Source organism: Panicum hallii, chromosome 5 (genome assembly GCF_002211085.1).
Source record: "Panicum hallii strain FIL2 chromosome 5, PHallii_v3.1, whole genome shotgun sequence".
NCBI classification, from domain to species: domain Eukaryota; kingdom Viridiplantae; phylum Streptophyta; class Magnoliopsida; order Poales; family Poaceae; genus Panicum; species Panicum hallii.
The window spans coordinates 14,827,585-14,855,567 of record NC_038046.1 but is presented as its reverse complement, the minus strand read 5'-3'; the positions used below and the strand labels follow the sequence as shown (position 1 = coordinate 14,855,567).

General features: G+C 45.4%; 4 protein-coding genes across 4 annotated transcripts; 2 read left to right on the top strand and 2 right to left on the bottom strand.

The window, feature by feature from the left end:
* The first annotated feature begins 3,345 nt into the window (after positions 1-3,345).
* On the top strand, positions 3,346-6,148 carry LOC112892134 (WRKY transcription factor 71-like). The gene is made up of 3 exons (XM_025959222.1): positions 3,346-4,053; positions 4,952-5,098; positions 5,300-6,148. The coding sequence occupies exons 1-3, from the start codon at positions 3,506-3,508 to the stop codon at positions 5,691-5,693; spliced, it is 1,089 nt and encodes a 362-aa protein (XP_025815007.1). The 5' UTR covers positions 3,346-3,505; the 3' UTR covers positions 5,694-6,148.
* Positions 6,149-14,446: 8,298 nt separating this feature from the next.
* On the bottom strand, positions 14,447-17,739 carry LOC112893979 (transcription factor bHLH144-like). Its single transcript, XM_025961530.1, has 4 exons — positions 17,438-17,739; positions 16,798-16,925; positions 16,503-16,692; positions 14,447-16,057 (listed from the first exon to the last, which is right to left on the bottom strand). Exon 4 carries the CDS (start codon positions 15,767-15,769, stop codon positions 15,026-15,028), a length of 744 nt encoding a protein of 247 aa, XP_025817315.1. The 5' UTR covers positions 15,770-16,057; positions 16,503-16,692; positions 16,798-16,925; positions 17,438-17,739; the 3' UTR covers positions 14,447-15,025.
* A 2,527-nt stretch (positions 17,740-20,266) lies between these two features.
* LOC112891633 (cytochrome P450 72A11-like) lies at positions 20,267-23,195 on the top strand. Its single transcript, XM_025958540.1, has 5 exons — positions 20,267-20,689; positions 20,812-21,035; positions 21,442-21,689; positions 22,125-22,509; positions 22,632-23,195. Exons 1-5 carry the CDS (start codon positions 20,380-20,382, stop codon positions 23,055-23,057), a joined length of 1,593 nt encoding a protein of 530 aa, XP_025814325.1. The 5' UTR covers positions 20,267-20,379; the 3' UTR covers positions 23,058-23,195.
* A 225-nt stretch (positions 23,196-23,420) lies between these two features.
* On the bottom strand, positions 23,421-26,964 carry LOC112891634 (cytochrome P450 72A15-like). The gene is made up of 5 exons (XM_025958541.1): positions 26,562-26,964; positions 25,847-26,067; positions 25,508-25,752; positions 24,437-24,815; positions 23,421-24,009 (listed from the first exon to the last, which is right to left on the bottom strand). The coding sequence occupies exons 1-5, from the start codon at positions 26,869-26,871 to the stop codon at positions 23,584-23,586; spliced, it is 1,581 nt and encodes a 526-aa protein (XP_025814326.1). The 5' UTR covers positions 26,872-26,964; the 3' UTR covers positions 23,421-23,583.
* Positions 26,965-27,983: the final 1,019 nt, after the last annotated feature.

Here is a 27,983-nt window from a genome sequence, read left to right as displayed (position 1 = left end):
CGGCGCCCTCCTGTTAGGTTAATACGGGTCGGTTGCTGGGCTATTGGGCCATTCGAGGATCACCTGGCAGACTCTGAATGGCTGCAATGTATTCTGGGCCGAAATTTCGATGTGGGTATGGCTGGGTTCGAGACTGTCATTGAGCTGGACATTGTTGTGGCAACCGTGCGTCATGATTATGATGTTTTTATTTATTGAAAAACAAAAGAAACCACGCAACCATGCCGCTATCAGTCGTTATCGTTGAACACTGGTGCGTAGAGTGGTTAGGCCTACTTTTCCACGTACACCTCTGCTACGGCCTGCGCGAGGATGGATGGAAGAGCTACGGGGGCCGGGCCATGTTGTCTCACGAGTCATCACTACTTACCATCCATACCGGTGATCAAGCTAAAGTTGTTACCTATAATGCTCGCACTGCCCGGCCTGATATTAGTATATGACTTGCTGGGCACACTGGTCATGTTATTTGGCCTGCCTTGGCCCCGATTATTCAACTTCTCAAAAGGAATCCAGCACAGAGCACTCGTGCGTGCAACCGACGGGCACATGCATGCACCTGAACGCGGACCGAACCGCGCCAGGATTTAGCTGCTCTCTGCTCGGCGGGCACATGTTCACTGGCCGCGATCGCCCCCTCCCTTTCTCGGGACGAATCGCACATTTGAACCCGGCGACGGCGACGTGACACGGCAATTCCGACGGTTGCAAGCCGTCCGACGAGCCCACGCTGTCGTTGGCAGAACCGACAGGGCGTCGACAGACCCGGGGACACGCATCGAAATCGCAGGAAATTATATTAGCGCACGCACGGATAAGGGGACGGGACCGCGCGCCGCCGATCCGCACCCGCACCTGGCTCGCCGAGCGCCACGCCGCAGCGCATCGGCGTCGCCCAGCCTGCCGACGCCGCCCCGCGCGCATGCGCGAATAGCCAGCCCCCCGACACGCCCCGGAAAGGCAACCGGACCCGTCCGCGTCCCGCATCGCCAAATCTCCGCCGCATCCACCCGTACGCCCCGCCCCGATCCCACCACGCATCCTCCTTCCTATCGCGGCGCCCGCCCATTCACACCTCGCGCCGGCTGCCGGCGCGCACCCGATCCCGTGAGCCGGGCGCCGCGCGGCGTGGCGTGGGCGGATCGGCAATCGCGCACGTGGGGAGCCCGGAGGTGGATGTGGGGAGGGGAGGGGAGGGGACCCGTCGCCGCGCCGTAAAGCTTGACCGGCGGGCGCGCCTGGCCAGCGACGCTGACGGCGCGGGCCCGCGGCCGGCCGTCCTGGCTCCTGCAGCGCGCGTACGCGACGGGGACAGCCCGTGCGCCCGCCCGGCCGCCCCCCTGTATTGTACTGTACCGTGCGCGTACCGGGCGGGCGCCACCGCCGCCCACCTCTCTGGCGTCCGTGGACGGACGCGACACCAGCTAGCTAGCTAGCCATCGCCTCGCCTCCGCCCCGCCCCCCGGGACCGGACGGGCCATCGTGACCAGCTGTGAGGAGCCGTGGCCGCTCCTCCGCCTCCGTGCGTGGCCCGCGCCGCGCCACTCCGCGCCGGCCGGCCGGCAGGGCGTTCTCGCGGATCTTAAAAGCGGCCGGGTTGCTTGTTCTGGTTGCCTTCGGCGAGATCTTTTCCTTGCCCGGATTTCGAACCAAAAGGGTGCTTGCACTTTGCATCGACAGTTTTATTTATTTAGGTGCGTTCTACATCACCGGAAAGAAATATAAATCTATGTGAACTCGACGATTTGAAAGCTACAGCAAGTGTACGTGTGCACATCAGGGCACACATGTGTCTATCCAGCTGGTCTGAAGCAAGAACGAAGAAGAAGAATTTCGCCTAGTTTGGCAGCCGTTCGTGTGTGTGTGTGTGTATGGCGCACGTGACGATAGTGCTGCGTGCCATTGCTGTACTCTAGCTACATGCTCCAACTAATGATCAAGCATGCACATACAGTTACGTGTGTATGTGAGCAACGGAGTTATGGAGCGGTATGTACTGGTATTGCACGTGTGTAGGAAAAGAAAGGGCTCTGCCGTGCCGTGCAAACCCATTTAAAACTAGTAACAAAAATGCTTGCATGGCTGGAGCCTAGCTAGACCTCGCACGCCTCAGAGGCATACGCACGTTCAGAAATTTGCACAGGTACGGTAGGAAACGAACTGGAGGTATGTGCATTATTAACTGGCGGGAGCATGTATGAGTGAATTTTCCACCGCTAGTGTTGAACTGACGTGCCGGTGTCTCGTTAGGGGACACGGTGGGCGGGCTTGGTCGCTCTATTCCACAACTAGCCAGGATGAAATTTGAAGCCCTGCAGATCCCTTGGTGATACCTCGTCGCCGTGGTCAGGAGGTTGGACCGGACTGGTGGTCGGCGATGAAAGGGCGTCGATCCGCCAGCTAGGTTGGTATGATGCAGCAGCTGACGCCCACCTCACTGGTTTGCGCATCCAATAGTCAAGGTCAGCATTTGACATGGCACGCACGAGTGAGAATCTGTGGCATCTCTGCTTCCTCCATGCATACCGCCACACATGTAGCTTGGCGCCCTAATCGACCAACATGGGACGGCGTTCATTTCCTACAAGAAGCGCTGGAATTCTAGCCGACTGCGGCGTGGTAGCTAGGGAAACTGCAAGGAATAATGGAATCTGCAATCAAGCATGTGGCTTCACTACGAGTTAACAAAAAGACTACAAAGCTTAGATAGTCCACTGTTCTTCTCTTCGATAATGCACATGTTTGACCAATGTTCTTTTTCCTTGTATCCTCAAAGTGGGTGGCTTTAAGTAGGAGGGACGAGAGAGTTTATTTCCTCCAGTCCATACCACGTAGCAGGTTATCAGTTACCTAGTCAAAGCAGTCACTTGTGCAGGTAATGATCAAAGATTAAAACTTTGGCTGAACACGACGCATTCTAGGACAGTGCGAACATTGGACCAAATAAAGGTACATAAGCATGCTCGTCAAGCGTAAGACGAAATCACGAAATCAACATCATATCAGGCCAGGACTCAGCAGCATGTACAGTGCATAGCACATTGCACATGCTGCTCCTATTCGTTTGAACGAAAATGACCACCAATGGCCTGGCCTGTCGTTCAACGCCTAACTCGATCCCACGATGGAGCCTCAAGATCGAACCAGTTTACGCTGATACCGGCCGGTCTTAAGTACACCGAGATCACATGCAAGGAAGAATCTTAAGCATGCTTGATTTATATTTATTTCTCAAGTTAAGCGACCGACGATATTACGTCATTCGCATTATGAATTGACGGGCTGCATTATATATTGGTGCAGTGGTGATCACCAGACCCCCGCACCCACAAATTTATAAATTCCGCTCCAGAAAAGTCGTATCTTGCGCCTACATCCCCGCACGCTTTTTGCAACCGAGAAAAAAACAAATCAAAAGGGAGCTGGGGGGAGCTAGCCTGCTGAAAAGCTCACACCCTCCTCACTTCCACGCCTCTCCTCCCTTTCCACACTTCAGCCACTCCCCATGTCTTCTGGAGGAGGAGGAGGAGGAGGGATAGGCGGAGGAGGAGGAGGAGATCACCACGGCGTCTACCACCAGCACGGCCACGACCATCTCGCCCGCGCGGATGGCGCCGAGTTCGCGTTCAACAACAACGACATGGAGAGCTTCTTCTTCAGCCAGCCGGCGTCTGGCGTCGTCGGTAGCAGTAGGACCGGCGCCGACGAGCTCATGCCGCCCTACTCCAGCATCACGGACTACCTGCAGGGGTTCCTGGACCCCACCGGGCTAGCGCGGCACCTGGACGCGCCGTGCCCGCCGGCGGAGGATGCCCCGGTGGTCAAGCACGAGCTGTCCCTCGATGTGATGAGCCACGACAGCCAGGGCACCAGCGGCGGCGCTGCCGGAGAAGGCGGGGGCGCGCTGCTCACGCCCAACTCCTCGGTGTCCCTCTCGTCCAGCGACCGGGAGGGGGACGGCCAGCCTCGTCGGTGCAAGAAAAAGGCGGGCGGTGAGGTGGCCGCGGAGGGGGATGAGAAAGATCAGGACGATGGGGAGAACTCCACGAAAGCGTACGTGTTCTCATTAACTTGATGCTACTAATCCCTGTGTTCATCTCCAATTCTTGCTTGATTTGCTTGCACCATCATCTCTCTCTTCAGGTCAGGAGTGCTCCTTCTTCTTGGTCCATGTTAGATCTAGTCCTACTGTTGCTTAATGAACAGACTTTTCCTACACTAAATGGTGCATGTGAACATTAGGGTTTGTCTGCGATTGCTTCTTTAGGGTTCTTGGATCGATTGAGATCCGGTGGCGCGGTCAGCTCCAGATTTCGCAGTACTACACTACTAGCTGGCCATGCTTTCCCTCTTCTTTATCTTTTCTTTCCGTTCCTTTTTGGTCCCGTTCCCAGTATGACTTTCTAGATCATTTGGTACTGGCCAATTCAATAGGCGGCGACGTACTCTCCAGAAGAGATCTTCCTTTGAATTAAACAATTGCTGCGTGCCGACATCTGACCAAACTACTAGCTAGCTTTCATCTCTGAAGATGATGAAATCAAAGATTTCTTCCCCCCTTTTATAAAAGATTTTAGGGATTATAAGTGATACACCCCGGAAGCACCGAAAGCTGCTGCCATAGATCTAGAGTAGTATCTTCTGCAAAAAAAATAAAAAATAAAAAAATCTAACAATAAATCTGGATATATATGACATGCTCGATCGATCCCAAAGGCCAACAGCTCGCTAGCTAATCTAATCTACTCGTGGTCACTATAGATCTACAGCACATGTTCGACTAATTGGCGCTAATATATAGTCCTTGGCATGAAATGTCTACTGCATCTAGCTCTGGCTAGCTAGCACTAATAATTCAAATCAAATCACTGGATTCGCGCGTCGATCGGTCTGATGCATGCGTTGGTTAACAGCTTTTATATACCCTTGTAATAAATATATAACTCTACAGGAGCAAACCCAACAAGAAGAAAGCCGAGAAGAGGCAGAGGCAGCCCCGCGTTGCGTTCCTGACCAAGAGCGAGGTGGATCACCTTGAGGACGGCTACCGGTGGCGCAAATACGGCCAGAAGGCCGTCAAGAACAGCCCTTACCCAAGGTTTGTATTTATACTTTAATTTGGCAGTTTCATTTGTTCAATTCCCCAATCTATGGCCATTATAATTGCATGCATGCTATATACCACACAGCTTATTAGCTACCCAACAATAATGCATCGTACTTGTAGTAGCACACCTTATATTAGTCTTCTGATGATCACGTGTAAAATAAAACTCTCCGGCGAAACGCACGCATGCAGGAGCTACTACCGGTGCACGACGCCCAAGTGCGGCGTGAAGAAGCGCGTGGAGCGGTCTTACCAGGACCCGTCGACGGTGATCACCACCTACGAGGGGCAGCACACGCACCACAGCCCCGCCAGCCTCCGCGCCGGCGGCGCGCACCTCTTCATGGCCGGGGCGCACCTCGTGCCGCCCGGCGCCGGCTTCCGCCCGGACCACCTGATGGGCATGATGCACCACCACCCCGCCACCATCCCCACGGGCGCAATAAGCCCTAGCATGTTCCTGCCGAGCATGCCGCCTCCGCCGCAGATGCCAGCGCCGTCGCCTCCTCTTCAGCAGCACCACTTCACTGACTACGACCTCTTGCAGGACCTTTTCCCGTCGTCCACAATGCCCAACAACCCATAACTAACTGCCACACAATTAGCTACTACTAGCCTAGATCGACACATGAGATGCTTCTTATTCTGAAATGCTCGAGTTTGCGCGCGCCAAATGTGATCACCTGATGACCCTATTATTGGGCTTGGTCTTTGCACGGTGAGGGTGCTGTTATTGTTGATTAATCTGATATATAGATGCAAGCTTTCATCTTAAACTTTTGCTTGCATTTCTTCCTCTTCCATTTGTCAACTTCTCTCCTCCCTCGTGCGGATCGGAGTACTAGATGGAAGTTACTTTATAACTATCATTGCTAGAACGGCAACATAATTTATATGTATACACCTCTATAGACTTCTTGTACATGTACTAGTGTATATCATGTGTTCCTCATTGACTCGTTCCGGAGAAGTTTAAAGAGGGCTACTATTTCATTTCTTTCCCTAGTTCATTCCCATGTGAAACTCAAGAAGATGCCATCTGCACTTCTGCTTGTTTTTCCTAGCATGGTGCCTGGATGGATGCCGTGTGCGGGCGTGCCGCTTCTTTTGTCCATGTGTAGAACTGGAGCTGATAGCTTTGGTGCATGTAAACAAGAGTTTTGTTTGCTTTCCTGTTGATTCATCTCACTGAAACGGTCTCTTTTGTGAGCAGCTAGCCATGCAGAAAAACCGTTCATGCATGGATCCTTATATGTTTCGTTAGTAGCACAACAAACTGAGAAAATAATTTGATCGTCGTGTTGGTCTCAGCATCCATGTGATGTTTATCAATGCTAGCTGTGACCTTGCTATGTATGAGGCTGTGATTTTAATTGATTTTATTTGGTACACATGTAGATATTATTGAGATTGAGAATGAACGAGTATGGATGGATGTCCTGTCTCAACATCACCATCTGTGTTGTGGCATCTCTATGAATTCTTTTTTTTTTCACAAACGTGCCTGAGCATTTGTTTCATTAAGAAGATCGTGAAATTTATTGTATCGAGCTAGCTGCTAATTATCCCTTTTAACTCTATGAAATATCTAGTTTGTGTTTTGCCCCAGTTTGTACTAATTTATGATGCCCTAAATTCCATTTCGTGGATATTCATAATTCAAGCATGGGGGACAGATTTGTAAAGCTTCGAAAGTACTGGTCAGTTGGTACATGCTAAAAATTTTCTCTAGTCAAATTAGCATAGTTGATACATCTTCTCTATTGAAATAAAAGTAGATTTAAACATGCATTTGCATGCATTTCATTTTAAAAAGGTTTTACAGATAAATTGTCAATCTCTTTCAGCAATATTCTACATATATATATTTTGTAAATCATGTTTTCTCTTTACCACTCTCTACTAATGTATAATAAAATTTATCTTGAAGTCCTGAACATTTTACAAATGTTGACGGCTACAGCTTAAAATCCTATATATGTGCGTGGGCGCACTTTCTGGATTGCGTTGATGAGGGTTTCAATTGTTATCTTGCAGTACACATGCATGCATGGAATGATAAATTTTACAGCCACAAAGATTTTTCTTTAAATCGGTATATACCTCCCTCTCTCTCTCTCTCTGCCATGTTAAAGTTGCACATTCGTTTCAGTTTTTGTCTTTGGTCTAGCTGAATTCCCTAGTTTTTGGTAGTCAGGACTCAAGACTCAGGTGCTATGTCCTTGATTCCCTCTGCCGTCATTTTTGACCATACCATCCCCACCTCTTATACTTTAAGACACACACCTGAAAGCTAGGGCATAAATTAGCTACTCCTTGCCTATGCATCCTATTGACCAGGTGCTGAAAGAGTGGAATTATTTTAGGTTAGGTGCGTAGCCTTGGGAAAGTGACAAAGGAAAAAAAAAAGAAGTCAATCCGATCCAACTCTTCGACTTTTAAAATTGACACTAGGTGGTCATCTCGATCATATGCACACAACAAACCATGGATACAGGTTTCCAAATGAAGAAATAATGGGAAGCAAGCGAGAAACCTACATACTCGTGCACTAGTCATTGCACTCCTTACACGTAATTATCGTTGAACACCACAATTATTTGGCAAAATTGTTTATCTAGAAGCGGAATCATGTGTAAGCGTGTGCACTAAATTATCAACTCCTACATGTATGTTTCGATTAAACACACACGCCTTTAATTTCCTAATAAACTAAAGGTAACGACGGGGATTGTCTATACGTACCTGCTCTCTTATTTTAACTGTTACGAACCCGTTGAGGCATGATACTTGCTCATCCCATCACGTACGTGATGTATGCGCCTCCATACGCTGAACATCAGTATTGCCCATGCTGATTGCACGTACGGCCGGTCAGGTAGCAGCACTATTATTGATCCAGATCGACGCAAGTAGTAGTATGAACGATCGACTCATCAATTATATTTGTACGGTCTAATACTGATGAACGTCCGGACTGTATGTATGTGTTCCTTTCAGTGTGCAATTATACATACTCAGTACCTCCATTATAGAACACGCTAATTAGCTCGAAAATGAACTAATTAGCTTGTTCGAAACATCATATGCTATTTAAGATCGGAGGGAATATAGCAGTTTTTTTTTTGCAATATATTGACACAAACAGGCAAACCACCCACTTGAGTTTTTTTAGTTCATTGGCTAATTCATCTCTATATACGGCGGATGGCCAGAGGAAGAATCTTTTTGCCTTTTTTTATCTGAAATAGATGCCGGCCCGTGTTTAGCCAAAACGTCACCCAACAAAAAGCTAAGGCGTGGCATCCGCGTTTCATTGAGATCCTAGGGGCACAAGTTTACTCACCCAAGTTATTAATGATGTTTTATTGTAGGACATATAAACTGTCCATACTTTTAAGGCGACCTAATAGGATGACTGCATAGTTTTTATAGCATTAATTATAACGTTATGTAAGAAAAACGATGATGTCGTGGCAATAGAATTAAAGAGAAGAGAAAAGAAAACATTTCTCATATATGCAAGAAACTAGCTCTTTGCGATCGAGAACAATATGAAGGGGAAAAGAGGGAGAACATAAAGAATTGGATGGCAATTTATTTTAAAGAAGCTATTCATTGGAAAGCTAAATTCTATGTGTGGTGTCTATGTGACATATGTCAAGTATGGAAAATACTTGATAGCGTGTGGTGCTACGATTGTCCTAAACAACTAAACCCTAGAATAATATCTTACGGATGCCTGTTGCAGATTTGCAGCCATCCATGTTCCTTTGGATTTAGATATGATAAGCAAAATCACTTCACATGCATATAATGATCTGAAGAACTTCATTATAATAAAACAAATGGATTATGATGCATGTTAGGTTCCTTGGGAATTGGATGTGATGCGATGGATCCTAAAGACCTACTAGACTCAGTAGTAGCCCACGCAAGTTGGATGATCTCCTCAAATTCATTATATTATCCGTTGAAAATATATAGGACTGCAATCATCTATTACTTGTCCACCATCCGTCCCCATTTTCTGACGCCTACACCCAACAAAATTAACACCTTGCAGTGGTTCCGGTGCAGTTTGCCACCCACATTGTCACTGGCACACACTGCCTATATAACTCCGAGTATAATTTCTAGATGACTAAGCATCATGCAGAGAGAACTATACGGTACAAATACTACAAGGTAGTATAGTTTGGTGAGCCAAGCAGGCTGCTGTAAAGGCTATGATGATCCTGATGCTTGATGGCTAATTTGGTGCCAGATAGAGCACAACGAGCACGCACGCGATGAAAATGAACTTTGTGTGGGACGACGTCCAAGGATATTAATCCTGTAAAGAAAGTGAGAGCTCACGAACTACTACGACTCGAGTGAGAGCTAGCCGGCTACCCTACGGGTCAGATTTGACCCCAGCCATGCATATCAGATTCCGCGCGCTTGAGGACAAAGTGGTGGCTGGATTACAAGCAACACGCACTAGCACTATACTCCAAGCGTTTAACGTGCCATTTGAATTGATCTCACTATCGCCACCCAGCTACTACCATGGAATTTTTTTTTTGCCGACTTCTTTTTCGACGACGTGACAGGGGAACCTGCCGTGGAAAGGAAGCGATAGATCAGCAGGCGTCGATCCGTCATTCATTCTGTCCATCGATGGGTCACCGACAAGGACGGTTCCTCGAACCACATAAAGGCGCCGTGCTTTTCTTTTCTTTTTTTTTTTGGTTAAGACTTGCTAGGCAGCGCGGATCGTAGAGTAGATAGGCTCGCAAGTTGCAGGTCAAACGGCGCGTGCGAACGCACTGCTCGGGGATTCCCGGCCGGCAGGACGAAATCTTGGGACGGAAAGAGCGGAAGTAATGGTCTAGCGTAGTGGCGTGTGATGCTTGGCACGAACACGAGGTGGGTGCAATAGTGGATTAGTGGTACGGGCGAGTGATTTGTTTCTTTTATCTCACTCTCAAACTAGCACTACAAAACTAGATAACGGGGATCCAGGTATATTAAGATGATGAAAATGTGATACAAAATTTTTAAGATTAACTGTCCCATATTATAAAATTGTGACTCTCGTAACCGCGAACAAGAGTCAACGGAAGGTTATCTACACTGGTAGAGACTCGAGATGTCAGGAAACCAAGTAGCAAAGATAGGTAATGTCTTTGTCGGAGGCACCGGACCGATAAGGGAGTGAGAGTCATTTTATTATGTGGTCAGATGCTACCTAAACAAGTGATGGTATAGTTGAAACTCCAACTCAGTTAGAGGATGCATGATGATGCCAGGCACAAGTAAAGTTCTAGGATGATCATGACAATGAAAAAGGGAAAAATATGTTGTCTGTATGTAGTACACATATAGTAAAAGGATGAACGAGGGCCTGTGCGTCATTTTCTTATTGGAGGAAATGTTGTTGAAGAGCCTCGTTTTCAGTTTAGGTGTTGCAATGGTGGTGCACAGAATTGAAGACTAAGGCGTGTGACATGATATACGATGTCATGCTGTTTTTCCTTGATATTTATAGGCTGTGTGTATCATAGCTATACATAGGCTATGAATAGTCTTAATATAATTGTACTATACTAACATAATTATCTAAGATTAATAAAGCCTCAATTATAAAAAAACATATATAAGTAGTGCTTTTAGAAATTATTGTGAGCTACTCCACTAGTCATAAATAGAGATAAGGACTCCCTCTATCCTAAACCATAGTCCGTTCTGATCTTTTTAGCATCTTTTTTACTATATATAACCTATAATTTGAAATAAATTTTTTATAAAATATTTATATATATGGCAAAAATATACTTTTGGAACTACACTTCAATACAAATCTTTCTGTAACATTTTTAAATACTCAAATTCAACACATAAAGGGGATATCCGATAGTTCAAAAGCCACCTTAATTATGAGAATGGGTATAAATTATACAATTAGCGAGCATAATTTTGATTGAAAAGTTAATCTATGATAAGAAAAATAACGATTCTGGTTGCCATGGGTTTCTTTATTTTGTGGCTTTGCAAGTGAAGAAATGGAATGATCATCTACTATATATAAAAATATAAAAATACTCCCTCTATTCTAGAACATAGCTATTTTTTTAAGACTTTTTTTCAAGTCAAATCTTTTAAACTTTGACCATAGTAAAAAATTATAAAGATTGATAACATAAATATGATACTAGTTGGTGTAAAATAAAATCAACTATCATAACATGTAACATTTTCTATTTAAAATTTATTATTTTTGAAGATTTTATTGGTCAAAGATAAAGATTTTTAACTTTGATCAAGTGTAATATTGCTATATTTTGGGACAAAGATAGTACCAAGTTTAGTTTTGAGGAAGACCGGTACTAGATTTCGCGATCAGAAGAAGCAAAGGAGGCACAGCGAAGCAATCTCGCACAAAACTTTCCAGGATAATGTGGTCGGGCGCGATCTTTCCTGGAAGATGCTTCAACGTCGAAGCACATGCTGAAATTTGAGACCCGTGGAGCAACTACTAATGACCAAACACCAATTTGCTGGGCTGTGCCATTAGACAGCGACTCTTCGAGTGTTACGGCTTTGTACGTTTCCTCTTTTTGAGAGGAAAATGTTTGAACATTTCTAGCTTGGTGAAGCCTCCCTTTCAAGTTTCAGCTTTTGAATGATTCATTCGACAAATCGGTTTGTACGCTTGTTGGATCATAGATGACCACACCTGTTTGCTGGGCTGTGCCATTTTTGAATGATTCATTCATCAAAGAACAAAGTTTCCCTGATAGTAGGATCTGCCTGTAGGGGTCTTCACTTGCAGGCGTATAGAGCCAATATCTACAAATAGGAACTGAGTTAATTTCCCCATGCTACATATGACGTACCAACGAAAATGCTTACCATCATAGCCTAAGGATGATCAAACAAGAACGCATGAGACTCTTTTTTTGGAAGTTATACTTCCTTCAGCAAAAAAAAAATCACCTGTATAAATATAGTACTGTCAACTAACAGTTTGTTGACAAATAGCTAACAAATTGTCCTGTATACTACTGCAAAAATAAGAAAAATGTAAGACTTGCATCCTGGTTGGTGCAGAGGACAAGGTTTACCCCTACATCGTATAACTTTTAAATTTCAATTCTTTGCAGGACATTGATATTTAAATTTGACATATAGGAGTATAAAGCATATATCAGCTTGCATTGCGTCGAAAGTTATCTTGGTTTTCTTTTTTCTGTAAAACCAAACTGAGGTGCTTTTACCTCTTTATTCCTTTTAGCGCAACTTTTTCGCTGAGATCCTTTACGTGCAAATTTTTTGAGAGGATTTTTCAAGTGAACTGGGTGTGAGAGCTGTTACAATGAGGCAGAGGCCTCTTGTGTTGGGCTTTCCCATATGTTTCCGTCCCTCTTCAAAACCGCATTTCGTATGGGCCAATATGTGGTCTAGCTAACTCAGAGAACTTTTGTCGCCAGAAAAAAAAAAGAAGCTAACTCCCATAGAGACGCTGGAGCATCCGTCATCAAGAAGAGATCTCGGTTGGTGTTGGGCCGCTGCTGAATGGGATGTTGGCCATATGCGTGGAGTCCGTACCACGGCCTGGGTCTCTTGGGAAAAAAAAAGGCTCAACTAACGTCGGGCAATCTTGACAATTCTGTCTCAGTGTTCTGTGCCCTGCCCCCAGTCCCTGAGGCCATGATGGATGGCTGGTTTGAGGTATCCAGAGGAAGATGGAGAATGAAAAGCTTCACCTGGAGACGATTTAAGATGTGTTTGCTTGGATTTTGCTTTTGCAAAAGTTAAAATCCAACCAAAATGTTTAAACGCCCTAGGTGCTTTTGTCCAAAAGCAGTTTTTACCGTAGTACAAATGTAAAAGCATCTCTCCTCCTGCTTTCAGTGGTTTTTGGGTAAAAATTTACCCACCTGCCACTGGCTATGAAAAAACAGTCCGCTTCTGTTCCCCTACCCGTCCAACTCCCGTTCCCCGTCCCACCCGCGCCTCCCGCCACCCCGCCAGCCCCGCCCCGCCCCGCCCCGACACCGCCTTGCCCCGGCGTTGCCCCGCCCCGCCCCGCTCCGTCCCCGCCCCGCCAGCCCAAGCGCCGCCCCATCCGGATGCTCTCTCCCAGCCCTGCTGTGCCGCTCATCCCCTGAACACCGACACATCTTGACTGCTCCTCCCTGAACAGACAATACAAGCAATATTGTGATGCGATTATTGTATTTTATTGGTGCTGTAAAGATTCATTAGATTTTAGATATGTTAATGGACCATTAGTGTAAATTTGATGTATGGATTCGCTGCTAATTATTATTTTAATCAATGTATTGTATATCTATTCAAGATAAAAAATAAAGAAATTATTGACATCTCCTTGTATTTAGTAAAAAAAATGAGGTATTATCGTCAGTCTCGGGGGCACTTCAAACATCTTACCACTCACCTCAAAGAATCAGCCGAAAATAATCAGAATTGCCAAACACTAAGCTTATGTTGACATATATTATAATTTTATGAGCCATTTACCTCGTGTAATTGCTACAGTTCTACTTATGTGGACCATATGGATGAAAAACTTAGAAAATTTAATATTTTTCTTTCCAAAAGATACATTTACATGCGAAATAGTGAATATATTAGGTTTATATGAGTATTTTGGTATATAGACAGTCCCACAAACCTTCAGGGTATTATATGTATTTCAACCACAACACACAGTTTCCCACAGCTCATAGCTGCTCTAATTAAACGGTCTTCTGCTTTTCCCATAGCACCTTTTTCATAGCAGTTTTTCCACCAAATACACTCTTAGCTGCCAACATCCAGCAAGGGGTCGCAACGAAGGGTTTTTTTTCCGAGTAACGAAGCTGAAATCTGTAGATTGAGAGGTGGAATTTATATCCATACAGCAATCCCGTTTTGTATCATGTAAAAATCTATACGCCTTTCCTTGGGGAAAAAAATTATCTAGTGCCATCGCCACTAAACAAAGCAAACCCAAAATAACAGTTCAAGAGAAGCGCATGCCTTATCCCCTTCAAGAAATGAGGAAGAAAAATCTCTCCCAACTCGATGGCCACCCAGCAACGCCTGATAGGCAAAAGCACAAGAAAACCCATCTGTTAGCCCAGCATCATTGGCCTTTGCAAAAAGATTGCAGGTCCATGCCAATGCTTCATTCCCTTTCATAGCTTTCAAGCTTTCGTGAAAAGCACAAGGAACAAATAAATCAAAGCACGAGCGCCGTGATGTCTTGTGGGAACCATCATCACGGTTATCTCCATACTTAACCGAAGGCGAGCACCATCATAATGAGCATCTCCAAAGCAAATGAAGTGAGACAGATTCTTTCTTCATACAACTCGCAAAGCCAAAGAGCATCACTTCAAACAGTAGTTTACAAATTTCAATGCTAAGATCTTGTTCCGTACATATATAGTAAATCAAACCAAAGTGTGTACATAATTTAACAAGTGCATCAAGTCGAGTGCCTGGAAAGGCAGACAGCAGTAACCTTCAGAGAAGTCAAGTGATTTGGGGGTGTGCCCACAAAAGCAAGCTTGATCACTTCATAAGGTGGACTTCCAAGTCACAATTGGGAAAAGGGTAAGCCAGACAGCATGATGCACCATCCAAAGCTTCGCCGCACGATCGAACCACACCATGAGGGGGGCAGGGCAAGCAAGACCATACCGGAAATCAAGCATCAGAATCCCACAAACGCAGAGTCTTTTGAGGCCTGCTGAAAGTAGCAAAAGCAGGATGCCTTCCTTCTCTTCCACACCCAGAAAAAGCGGAATCCAGTAACAATGATGACAATGACCTAGATTAATTCCATATAGATATAAGCGGCATGGATGTTGAAGATTTTATTTATATGGAGCTTTTCCGCGACCATTATATCACTGGCCACTTCTAAGCATTGAAACCCGCCACGCCAAGTTTCTCTGCCTCCACCTTGAGAAACTTCAGGTATCTAACAGCTTCCTCCAGGACATCAGGAGCATCCAGTTGATCTCCACCAGGGATTATGCCCCTAAGAACTGTGACCATCTTCCTGGTCTCCTCGTGAGTAATATTTTCCAAGGATCCATTGAAATCTGATCCATTTCCAGAAAAATGCCTCATTTTCTTAAACCTGGGTGGTGAAGATGATTCGCAGGGGCCAAGTTCCAAGGGGTCAGGAGAACGCCCGGTACTCATGACATCATCTTCATCACTGTCTTCATCAGATTCAGAGCTCAGCAGTGCATTGATCTCTTCTGTATCCTCCTTGAAAGATGAGGCATGCTGTTCAAGATTGCCATCGTCTTGGTCTGAACTTCTGCAAATCACCTCACCACGGCACGGGAATGCATTGATGTTTGTGGGATTCAGCTTGTTCACCAAGGCAGGATGATACACGATGCGCCCTTTGTCATCAGTATGATCAAAGATGATGAAGTTTCTGGGGCATACCTTGGAAGGCTGGAACTCAAAGGCACCAAGTTGGCTTCGGATCTTAGGGCTTGTCATGCCTGAAGGGACTCCTATGGCTGGTGAAACAGGAACCCTGTAGTTGCATTGACCACCCAAAGGTCCATTTGCCGCACAACCATCACCTTCATAGCCATAAGCAAAGGAGGGGTTTCCAACGAAAGCTGTTGGATCCCTCTGCATGGGTTGATGGTGTATGTAGGACACGAGTTCACTTGCGTACGTAAATCTACCTGATTTGGTGCAGTGACTACACTGCCCAAAACAATCTGAAGCCTAAAATATTATTGTGGTTTGCAACAACAGAAGATTAATATGCCCTACAACAAGGTAGTCATCATCATGACTGCACTGCTCTGTTGTTGAAACTTTCTATCAATATAGAAGCTAAAGTAGCAGTTTGAGGAACTAAACCCGAGTCCTGTGTTTAGACTACGTGATGGGCTTAAGCAGTTGACGGAAGTATTCAGCCTGCAATTTAAACAAGTTGTTAAGAGTAGGAACGAAGCGCACAACGACAAAGTGCAGAAAAATGTGTTAAATAACCAAGGATACGAATAATTTCGATAAAAGAAATAGATTAAATTAATTTAATTCAAATACATATCACTGAAAATATTTGTAAGGGGAATATGCATAGAATATTGATTTATCAATCTATTACATAAAACCCTGATTTTTCCTTGAATTACAGAAATCAAACTAAGAAAGTTTTGTGTCCCAGGATAAAATTCTGTTTGATCCTTAGTGTTCAATAAAATACATTCCAGAACTTGATACCTTTACTGCTATAGCAGCGCGAAACAAATTGGCATGGCTTACTACTGAAAAACTATATTTATTTACTTTTGTCTTTGAGAACAGTTGTACTTCATTTGCACATAGGATCATTTGTAACAATAAACAAATAGCTCACCTGGCACACTTCGATCAACTGGTAACAAGCAAAGATCCTAACATTCATTACTATCCTTCCCACTTCCTTCACAACACGGAATCTCTTAAGCTCAACCTTCACACACATTCTCAATCTTTCCACACTGATGTTGTCAAGAACAGAGAACCACTGAAGGAAAATGAGTCTTCTGTATGTGCAGCCTCCTTACCTGTAATTAACACAATTCAGAGCCGAACGATTCAGACAATATTATAAATAGCGGGATATCAGATTGATGAAATATGCAATGCTCTTAGAAGAAAAAGTGGCATACACAATCACACGGAAGAAAACAATAAGGCAGACAGACTTTCGGCTACTGTGGTATGACGAGTACAGGGGCGTCCACGGCATACTGTTGGCCAATGCTCAACTTGTGTTACCTTGCTTCTTATTGTGAATCTGTTATTAACAATGAGAGGTAGCAATGGTGAGAAACTTACCAAGTTGCATATGTATATCATCATATAACAACAATCCTCAATGGAATACCCCTCCAGTATTAACTTTGACTCCCGACTAATTCATGCATGTAGTAGTAATAATCTATAATTGCGAATAAAAGAGATCCACTGATTTTCGAAAGCAGTTTTCATGAGAACAAGGTGATAATCCCTCTCAGATTTCCAAAGATCACAACTCTAGAGAAGGCTATACATGTGGATCATTATCTAACTACAAACAAAATCAAATGGACAATCACATCGAATTCAGCATAGAGCAGTAAACAATCATATCCTGAATCAAAGTCCTGCAAGGTTAGCCACTAAGCAGACGCCAATCATGGAATTGCCCAAACTTCACAGGTCTAACACGACGAAAGAAAATCGATCTAAAACTGACAGAGCTGGAAGGAAAAATAAGAACAAAAGGCGGCAAGTCCTAGGAGCCAAGTATTAGAACCAGAGTATTACAAAGGAATAGAGTGCGGGCGATGGTGGCGATCTGCTCGGCCGGTCTGGACGGGGCGGGGCGATCAAAATCGGATCTTGGAGGCGATCCCGAGGTGGCGGCCTGAGGTTCGTGCAGCAGCACCAAGAAAGGGAAGAGACGATTTGGGGGGTGGACGACGGCGAGGTGGGGAGGAGAATATAGGCTCAAAAAGGAGGGGCCATAAAACACAGAGGCGCACAGCACTACGAGCGACCAGCGAGAGGCGTGCGTGTTGACTGTGGAGTCACAGTGGAGGAGAGACTGACTGGGGCTGGAGTCTACTCAGGCTAGTGCTCTGCCTGCTTGGCTTCCAGCTGCCTCCATACAACATGGGGCTGGGTGGCTGGGCATATGAACGGTGGATGATTACCTTTTCTTTTTACCTCTTCTCCTTTTTGTCCAAGTGTAACTGCTTTTGTAACTTTGCTCTGGTTTGCGTGTTTGCGGTTGTGATTTGGTATCTTCGCATGTGAACACTCCCGACGTGAGGTTAAAGATCTATGCATGATTTGTTGTGTCTCAAAAAATTGTATAGATATGTAATGTTCTTTTTCTGTAAAAAAAAGACTATATTTAGTTTTGTTCCAAGTCTAATTATCAACTGTCAGCTACGAAAATGTTCATTCTTGAATCCAACTATTAAAATTGTCTACTTTTCAACCTCAACTCCATGTCAGAGTGATTTTGGGCGACACACCATTGGAGTAATAACATGACCTAGGTTAAAACTGTATCCATAGTAGAATATCTTGCCATGCTTTATCTCCATGCTTTATTTCACTTATTTTTTATTTATGCTATAAGTACACTCCTTTTACAAGAAAAAGATTTCCAAAGTTTTCGTTCTTGATTCTCTCTCCAAAATCATCTATTTACCACAAAAATGGACTAAACAAATGATTTCTTTTCTCATTAAGCTCCTAATTAGCCCACACAGTACTGATGAAATATTTAAATGAATACTCCGGTCTATCCATTTGACGCTCGTAGGCGTTTGACACGACTCGGCGCAAATCTTTTAAAAGTAGCCTATCTGCGCATGCAGCATCGCTCTCTCCGTCCTAGTGCAAGCAAGACCTTTTTGTTAGTGTGGGGGGATGGATTGATCGGCGTGCATGCTGCTTCCGGGGGGCAGCGTTTCCTTCCGGAGAGTGACATGGTACCTAACTTTATATTTCCTCTCGCGATCCGGTGTTGACTTCCCCGGCACCCCCGCGGGCGCGCGAGCGGCGTGCGGCGAGGCTTCCCCTTGGCCGGCCAGGCCAGCGTCGCCGGTCGATCGCGCAGTGCGCCGGCACCATGGGCGCGTCCTTTTCGTGGGAAGCTGCGGTGTGACACCATCCAGCCATCCGGGTTGCTATCAGCGGCAGAGGCTGCCGGCAGCCGGAGTAGAAAGCGCACGCCGGCCGGCAGGTCAGGTCAGTAGGTGACACGCGCGGGAGCGTCCAGAGGCATCCGTCGACCGCTCGAGCTGATCGGTAATCTGGAGCATGATTAGGCTTTGACTCCTGGGGTGTCTGGCGTTGGCGTAGGGAAGCCGCCTGATGATCATGGAGCGAGATGGATGGCCTGCGTTAATGGGTCTGTGTGACTGTATCTGTTTGGTCACTGACTCACTGTCACTGGACGGTCCATCGGAGCCGTCCGTTTCGAGATCCCGGCAGAAAGGCTCAAGGCGTCAGGTGCTTGTAAGTCTTCTCTTTTGCTGTGGGGATTTGTGCGTGCCTGTTCGTCCACAGTAAAGCACGTTAATGGAGTAGTGGCCAGCGCTCAGCGTTGGTTGGACACGGCAATTCGCAAAGCAAGGCGCAGTCTCCAAGGGATTGTTTCCACTTGATCCTGATCATCCGTCGGGTCGGGTTAGGTTCGGATCTCAGGGTTTTCCTTCAGCCCGTGCCCGGCCCGACACGTGGTTGGGTCGGGTCGGATGGGGTTCGGGTCGGGTAAGGTAAAGTCTAATTTTTTAAGTATAACTTTCAGGCCAGATCAGGTTGGGTCAGATTTTTTCAGATTTTGGATTAAAAATTTTGGCCCAAACTCGGCCCATACATTGGTCGTGTAAAGCAGCCCATGATCAGATCTATTTCCATCCCTTCTTTCGCTCAACAAGGCTGTTCATGGGCCAGTGCGACAATGGAGGAAGAGGAGCGTGGACATCTCACATATGGGCCGAGCGGAGGAACGCTAGACTTTGTCCAGTTCTTTTCTCTTTTCTTTTCCTCGTAGGCTTGATGCTGCTAGGTGCCACACGCCCACAACGATGAACGTATCGATCCCTACTAGGCCATACATAGTTCTTTCCTGATACGCTAGCAATCCTTGCTTAAGCTTAAGGACACCTCCATCCCATTCGGTTGCAGACTTGCATTTCAAATCTAAAATATATTCGCTGAATCCCATGTTTTCTAAACATATAAATATATTATCTCCATTCTCTAGTGACATGATTATTTTTTTGGTAATTACCTCATCCATCACAAATTATAAGATGTTTTGAATTCAATTTTCTAGATACATAGTTTTTACTATATATTTAAATATACATTATATCTAGATATATAAGTAAAAAAAATATATCTAAAAAACCTAAAAGGATCTATAATTAAAAATGAAAGGAGTAGTCCGCTGCAGGCAAATACTAGCTAGCTACAAGCAGACATAAAGAAGAACCATTAGTCACAAAGACTTTTTATCATTGACGAACACAGGCACTGCCAAGATAGCAAAGGCTCGAAAAGGACACCGATATACTGCGGTGCACGTCCTGTCAAATTGGTCGAAAGAAAACAATCACGAGTGGAGTGACGCAACACTTGCGTTTCGTACTTCCGTTTAACAGCTTTTGATTGGATGCACGCTGCTGCTCTGCCATTCGTTCCGCCATTGCAGCCTCAGCTCCACCGCCGATCGAGCAAGCCAAGGCATGGGCGGCGGCGCGGCGGCGCTGCTCCGCGAGGCCTCGCCGGGGAGCCTTCTCGCCGGCGCGGCGGCCGTGCTGCTCCTGTGGTGGGCGGCGGCCGTCCTGGAGTGGGCCTGCCTGGCCCCGCGGCGCATGGAGCGGGCCCTCAGAGCGCAGGGCCTGAGGGGCACCCGGTACCGCTTCCTCTGGGGCGACCTCAAGGAGGAGCGCCGGCTGACGGCGGCGGCCCTGGCCAGGCCCGTGCCCATGGACCGGCCCCACGACGTCCTCCCGCGCGTCTCCCCTCTCCTCCACCGTGCCGTCGAGGAGCATGGTATGTGCGCACAGGAAAACCGCAATTCGATTTCGATCGTTCTGAATCTGAAGTGACCAGAACTGTCGTTGCACATCCTTGTGTTTTCGAGCCTGATGATCCATCCTGAGATGGAATTGCAGGTAAGCTCTCCTTTACATGGTTCGGGACGACCCCAAGAATTACAATCATCGACCCTGAGCTGGCCCGGGAGGTTACGTCAAACAAAGACGGCCACTTCGTGAAAACAAAGCTAGCCACTCGCATGATCAAGTTACTGATTGGTGGGGTTGCGATCCTTGATGGCGAAAAATGGGTCAAGCATAGGAGGATTATGAACCCAGCCTTCCATGCAGAGAAACTGAAGGTGTTTTTTTTTTGATATTGCTCAAGTTAATTGATGAACGCTTAATATTGCTCGAGTTAATTGATGAACGCTTAATCTATTTGCTTGTGCTAGTTGCCTGTTGTTTTCTTAGCTGTGATAAACGTTTTCTGATCTTCCATTTGCAAACATCTTGCTGTGCTGTTTAATTGGTTGGTTGCTGATTCAGACATTCAGTAGATCGCAAAAGATGACTTAGGTTTATGAGAAAAAAGGGACATACTCGCTAACACTGGTAACACTGTCATTTTTAAAACAAGTGTCCTGGAAATAAACACTACAGAAGGTTAATACAAGTAAGAAAAGAGGATCGATCCATTTGCTCGAATTAGGTTCTTTTGGATTTTTTTTTCTGGGCCGTTGACAATTATTTTGGAAATGGATGCAGGGGATGTTGCCGGCGTTCTCTGCAGCGTGCAGCGATCTAATCTGCAGATGGGAGAACTTACTCGCTGATTCTGCTGGAACCATTGAGCTAGACGTTTGGTCTGAGTTCCAAAATTTATCAGGAGATGTCATTTCAAGAGCTGTTTTCGGTGTTAGCTACCAAGAAGGCAGAAGAATTTTCCTACTTCAAGCTGAACAACTTGTCCGTGTTACTCAAGCTTTTGGGACAAGTCACATCCCAGGATTCTCGTACTGCTTCAATCATAAAACTCTAGTACTCCATAATGCTTATTGTCTACCATTCTTTTTCTTTTCTTAGAAAATTGAAAGCACACCACTAGAGGTCAATTTTTTACTTGCAAATTCTCCATAAAAGTATTTTAGTTGCATTGAGAACCACCTCTTGGTTTGATAGGGGTGCATTCACATATGCAGGAATATGGTGTCTCTGTGCAGGTGTTACCTTGTAATAGAAAACCAGTGCAAAATGCTTCCAAGAGTGCTTAGGAGTGCTATGAGGTGCACGGGCAATTAAAATACTAGTAATGGCTGCATTTACATCACCTTGAAATAAATGACTTGTTGGGGGACTTGTAGTTTTCATTGTTTTCTCCATTTTCTTAGTTGTGCAAACCCTTCAGGCATTTTTCATCCAAACATCTCACCTTTACCTTTATCTGTCAGTCTTTTACCGACGAAAAGCAACCGAAGGATGAAGGATATTAACAGGGAGACGAAGACGATCCTAAGGGGAATAATAGAGAAGAGACATGAGGCTATGAAGAATGGCGAACCCGCCAAGGATGACTTGCTCGGCATGCTGATGGAATCAAACATGAATTACAGCAACTCGGATGGAAAGTCCAGAAGGGGGATCACCGTGGAAGAAGTGATCGAGGAATGCAAGTTGTTCTACTTTGCAGGAACAGAGACAACCGCCGTCCTGCTGACTTACACAATGGTAGTCTTAAGCATGCATCCGGAGTGGCTCGATCGAGCCAGGGATGAGGTTCTGCAAGTCTTTGGGCAGAACAAGCCAGATTTCAGCGGTGCTAGTCGTCTAAAAGTTGTGAGTATTAGTGTGACTGGTTGCAAAAGAAGAAGAAGATAAATTTCAGTGAAAACCATGGTCCCTTTTCTTTCTGATAACATAATTTTGCTGTTTGATTTTTAATTTGTACTCGATAACAGGTGACCATGGTGCTGTACGAGGTGCTACGTCTGTACCCTCCAGCGCTGTTCGTTAACCGGCGGACACACAAGCAGACGGAGCTCGGAGGCGTCACGTACCCACCGGATGTCATGTTCGTGGTTCCCATCATGTTCATCCACCGCGACCCTGCGCTCTGGGGGCACGACGCCGGCGAATTCAACCCGGGGAGGTTCGCCGACGGCGTGTCCAAGGCGTGCAGCGACCCGGGCGCCTTCATCCCCTTCAGCTGGGGGCCGCGCATCTGCATCGGCCAGAACTTCGCGCTGCTGGAGGCCAAGCTGGCCATCAGCATGATCCTGCAGCGCTTCGCGTTCGAGCTCTCGCCGGAGTACGTTCACGCGCCCTTCAGCATCCTGACGCTCCATCCGCAGCACAGCGTTCTGGTTAGGGTACGCCGGCTCTGATGAGCACATGTATATTCTGATTAAATCATTTTGGTATTTGTAAACGAAGTGCATTTTGCACAGAAGTTTCATGCAAGTACCGACGTGATCGACATGCTTTCTCAAAAGCCATAGCATCGTACACCTTCAGGCCTGCTAGCCTTTTGTAGAGAAGTGTAACTAGCTACTACTTACATTCATATGCAGTTCATATAGGTCAGAATCGGTCAAGTCAAGCTAGGCCGTACCTGCAGAAGATGAAGTCCTGCAGCCAGTGAACAATAGCAGCTACATGGAAACGTGTGTAAGGTCCAATTGTATTCGTCTCACAAAAAGCTCAAAGAGCATTAGACTTGAAAATTCAATGATCACAGGTAGAGCGTAGCCAGGTTACCACCTCACAAATAGGCACAATCAGTGGTGAGCTATACTTTCCCGTTGAACATTTTGTATGTTCACACAATCATACAAATTCTGTTTATTAAGCTTTAAACTACATATTTAATCATAGGTATAGTTGTTTCACAGCTCAGCATAGTCATCATGATCAGAGCTTCTTCAGCTTGACCTGAGCACCGTGCTCAGGGTGCAGGGTTATCACGGTGTATGGTGCGTGGGTGTAGGACGGCGAGAGCTCAAAGGAGAAGCGCTGGAGGATGGTGCACAGCGCCATTTTCGCTTCAAGTAATGCAAAATTTTGGCCGATGCAGATCCTGGGTCCCCATCCGAATGGAAAGAAGGCAGTCTGGTACTTGGTGGCATTAGAGATGCCCTCGGAAAACCTCTCCGGATTGAACTCGCTTGCATCTTTTCCCCAGATGGTGGGATCATGGTGAATGAACAGAAGGGGCAGCAGAAGGTTGACTCCAGCAGGGTATTTGATGCCACCGAGCTCCATTTCCTTGTACGTTCTTCTGTTTAGGAAGATTACTGGTGGGTACAACCTAAGGACCTCGTATAGAATCATTGTTACCTGCAAAAGCAAATCTGAAGGTAAAGATCACTAATCCAAATATATAGTACGAAAAACAACAGGTACCCTGTTTTTCCTCTGAAAGGTTCCTTCAAGATCATGTTTAGGTCTGCTCCAGCATTCTCAGTCTATTCACTTAGTCAGCCATGGATTCAAGGTACTACTGTTATAGTTTTTTGAAAGAAGCTAGGTGCTAATGTTATCATTGCTAAAATGTAAGCCCTCGTAATATTAAACCAGTAATTTTCCACAGAATCACGTGATGATGATCATTAGTTCAATGAATGGAAAAGAAAGCATTTCAAAACTATAATCAAATCCTTCTATTACTTTGCTTCACTCTAACCAAGTAATGAAATTTACTAATGTCTTGAATGGCCTAAACTTTGTGCATTTCATGATAAAAGTGCATTGATCGCATACTTACAATCTTCAGGCGGCTCAACCTATCAAAATCTGGTCTAGCTCTTCCAAAGTGATTCAACACTTCTTCTCTTGCCAGCTCTTGCCATTCTGGGTGCATGCTTAGCACAATTATAGTCCAAGTTAGCAGGACTGATGTTGTCTCCATACCTGCGAAGTAAAATAGCTTGCATTCCTCAATTATATCTTCTGTAGACATTCCAAGATTCACTTTTCCATTTGATTCTCTCATGTTTGACTCTACCAATAAGCCAAGTAAGTCATCGCTATTAGTTTCGCCATTTTCAATAGCCTTCTCTCTTTTCTCAATTATTCCACGTAGAAGTTTGCAGATCTCCCGATCAATTTGTCTCATCCTTCTGTTATTTTTGGTGAGCAAGAACCTGCATATGTTCAATAGCATTATAAGTATAATAAGAAATATTCTTGCTTGTTGACGCATTACTTTGCCTAGTCATTTATCTCCCAACTCCCTTAGACCAACGAATCATAGGAGTGAAAAAGTTGATATTGTTCAAAATATCCATTCTCCATGGAAGTCATTGTTCTGATGATCTGGAGTATCTGGACCACCAGAAGTGACTGGATCTTCAATAGTATTGATCAATTAGTGGACAGTTTCAAGAGACGTTTTAAAGCAGAATTTTCCTTGGTTATCCTTAGAGCTAAACAAAGTCTGGTCCCGGTCATGGAGGAGTGGCTTAATTCTTTGTAATCCCTTTTGCTAGCTAGGATTCCCCTTCCTCCTTCTCTTTTTAGTTTCTTTGTTGGGCTTTGCTAGTTCTCTATTTTGTTTTCTTGCTCTCTTTGTAAAAGTCTTTTCCATCTTTTTAATATATTTATCCAGTAGGGGTGTGCCCCTCCTGTTTCCTTCAAAAAAAAATATTCTTGAATGGAGAAAGCTATTTTCTGTATCTCTTCCTATACTGGAACCCGTATGGGGTCATTGAAATATGGATAGGAGTAACAAATAGAACTTTTTGCAGGAACATGTAGATGTCTGACTAATGCCCAGCTATGCAATTTACTTCTCATGAACAAAAGTTTTGCTACTGTTGGAGGGGAAAGGACAAACCAATAGCCTGGGATAAATATTGTCTGAAAAGATTGTATAAGGCGTTCAGCTAGCTCTTCTTGCAGCTGGAAAATTCTCCTACCCTCCTGATAGCTGCTACCAAACGCGGTTCTTGAGATGACATCTCCAGTAAGATTCTGGAACTCAGGCCAGACATCAATCTCAGAAGACCCCTCATGCAACATTGAATTTTCCCATCTTGTAATCATTTCGACACAACAGGTAGAAAATACTGGTAACATCCGCTGTGAATGACACATCATTGTTAGTACAGATATCATCCAATATGTGACTTGCAAAACTGAGAAAATAGAGCCACGAGAGTAAAATTCAAAGAACCTTTATTTTCTCTTGGTGAAAAGCAGGATTGAGGATCCTCCTGTGCTTTGCCCATTTCTCTCCTTCATGATTAAAAAGCCCGTTGGATATCAACTTCCCGACACGAGTTGTCTTCGGTTTGCCAAAGTGTCCAAACTTGTTAGACAAAATCTCTCTCACTAACTCCGGGTAAGGAATCATCATCCTTGGCGTTGGGCCAAACCAAGAGAATGACAATTTCCCTGCATTTGAGGTTTGAATTAACCTCATAAGTAAGAAGACCAACAAACTGCATCGAAATCATTTTCTGAGACTATGGCTGCCACAGCCCACAGCCCTTCTGGTTTCTAGAGAAAAGGGGAAAGAAACTGACTGTCAATCGGGAAATCTTATTCAAAGGCGTTCTCTAGTTTGATAGTTGTTCCTGTCAAATACACGCACACAACACAAGTATCCCATTGTTACATATACACCTGTCTTCTTTCAGAAGGGAAGTGATTGCAGTGTAAATCTTGTCATCGGGCGTATAAAGCTATTTTGCGCATGCTACCTAAATGATTGTTGGCAAATTCGCCGACCAAACGTTCTCAACTTCTGATGTAACTGCTGTATCATAAAAATATCTTAAGGCAAATCATGTTATCCCGATTAAAGAAATAAATGTTCCACATAACGAAATTGAAACTGAAATGTTTTTTTTTTACTGAGGAAAATGATGAGAGCACATAGAAATTACCGTTCTCCTTTACGAGGTCGTGGACCATGGGCAGCACGCGGGGGATGATGTCGTGGCAGCCGAGCGGCAGCGGCTTCGTCCGCGCCTCTCGGTTGCGCCGGGCGTTCTCCCTCACGTCGCCGGTGAAGAGGCGGTACCTGGTGCCCCTGAGGCCCTGCGCCCGGAGGGCCCGGTCGAGTCGCCGCGGCGTCCACCAGGCCCACTCCAGCGTCCAGACCACCAGCCATAGCAGCGCTGCGGCCGCCGCCGCGCCGGCCAGGGCCCACCACGGGGAGGCCTCCCGCAGCGCCAGCAGAGCTCGAGTCGCCATTAGCTTCTTGCCGCAGTGGTGTAAGCAAGCAGAAAGCAGAGGTCGCCAGGTCGGGTGGGATCAGGGGATGTGCGACTGGGAGCAGTGTGTTGTGCTATTTAAATATTAATGATTGAGCTCAGCTTGAACGTGCGTCTTGGCCACTCTGCGTTTTGTCTTGGAAGCCTCTTTGGCTTATAGTCGAAGATTCAACATGGTTGCTTTCCTAGTGATCTTGACCAATTCATGATACCATCTGTCTTGGATTGCAGAGTTCATTTCAACCACCAGCAGCAGTTCCTAAAATCAAAGCAGTTTCGATATTTCAGTTCTCAAAAGGTTACCAAAATAAACCCAGCAGACATGTGCGCGTCTATACGGGAACGTTGGTGTGCTCCTAGATAAGCCATTCCTTCTGTGGAAGGATAACCACTTATATCAAGCGCCAAAATTATTCTTCAATCATGACAATTCTATCACATTTGGTAACAACTCGGATCATGGTCAGGCTGGTGATAAAAGAAGCGAGATTACCGGTCAGTCTCCTTAATAAAGAGTCGAGGAATAGGAGGAGAATCCACTGGCACTCTTAGCAAGAAGGAGCTCCCCGAACACAACAGTCATGCACCTAGGAACAATGTTCTTATGGAGCCTGTTGAAAATCCTCTTTATATGATACCGATGCGTATTTGCTACTTTGTTGCTTATGATGATCCGCGCGGTCGACAATAACGAAGTGCTGACTGGTATGTTCTAGGTGGAGTTTCTCTTGAGTGTTGTTTTGCTTTTTCTATAAACATTGCTATCCCTTTGTTTTTGAATTAGTGTTCCCGGGTTTCATTATTAGATCTTATCTTATTGGATTTGTTGTGAGCGCTGGTCCTATGGGTCCAATAGAAGTAAGTAGATGGAGAGATCAGCCACAAACGATTTTCTTTCTAGTTATGTCATATCACATGTTGATGACTTTGTGAAGTATTGATCAGTGAACCATTGCGGGCGGGAAGCGAGAAAGCATTATCTATGTCAAATCTTTGTCTCAAACCTGCAAGATGTGGTGGAGAATGTGCGTTAGCGCAATGGCTTTCGTGCTAGTTGCTCAATCCGTTGCTTCTTTGGAGAGAGTACCATTA

Excerpts from the sequence above, each read along its gene's own strand:
- LOC112892134 (XM_025959222.1), top strand. The coding sequence starts at position 3,506 with ATGTCTTCTGGAGGAGGAGGAGGAGGAGGGATAGGCGGAGGAGGAGGA. Across the intron at positions 4,054-4,951 it reads GGGGAGAACTCCACGAAAGC|GAGCAAACCCAACAAGAAGA; the intron begins GTACGTGTTCTC and ends ATAACTCTACAG. Across the intron at positions 5,099-5,299 it reads AAGAACAGCCCTTACCCAAG|GAGCTACTACCGGTGCACGA; the intron begins GTTTGTATTTAT and ends GCACGCATGCAG.
- LOC112893979 (XM_025961530.1), bottom strand. The coding sequence starts at position 15,769 with ATGCAGAGGGATCCAACAGCTTTCGTTGGAAACCCCTCCTTTGCTTAT.
- LOC112891634 (XM_025958541.1), bottom strand. The coding sequence starts at position 26,871 with ATGGCGACTCGAGCTCTGCTGGCGCTGCGGGAGGCCTCCCCGTGGTGG. Across the intron at positions 25,753-25,846 it reads TTCACCAAGAGAAAATAAAG|CGGATGTTACCAGTATTTTC; the intron begins GTTCTTTGAATT and ends TGTCATTCACAG. Across the intron at positions 24,816-25,507 it reads ATATTTATCCCAGGCTATTG|GTTCTTGCTCACCAAAAATA; the intron begins GTTTGTCCTTTC and ends GAACATATGCAG.
- LOC112891633 (XM_025958540.1), top strand. The coding sequence starts at position 20,380 with ATGGGCGGCGGCGCGGCGGCGCTGCTCCGCGAGGCCTCGCCGGGGAGC. Across the intron at positions 20,690-20,811 it reads CCGTGCCGTCGAGGAGCATG|GTAAGCTCTCCTTTACATGG; the intron begins GTATGTGCGCAC and ends ATGGAATTGCAG. Across the intron at positions 21,690-22,124 it reads AGTCACATCCCAGGATTCTC|TCTTTTACCGACGAAAAGCA; the intron begins GTACTGCTTCAA and ends TTTATCTGTCAG.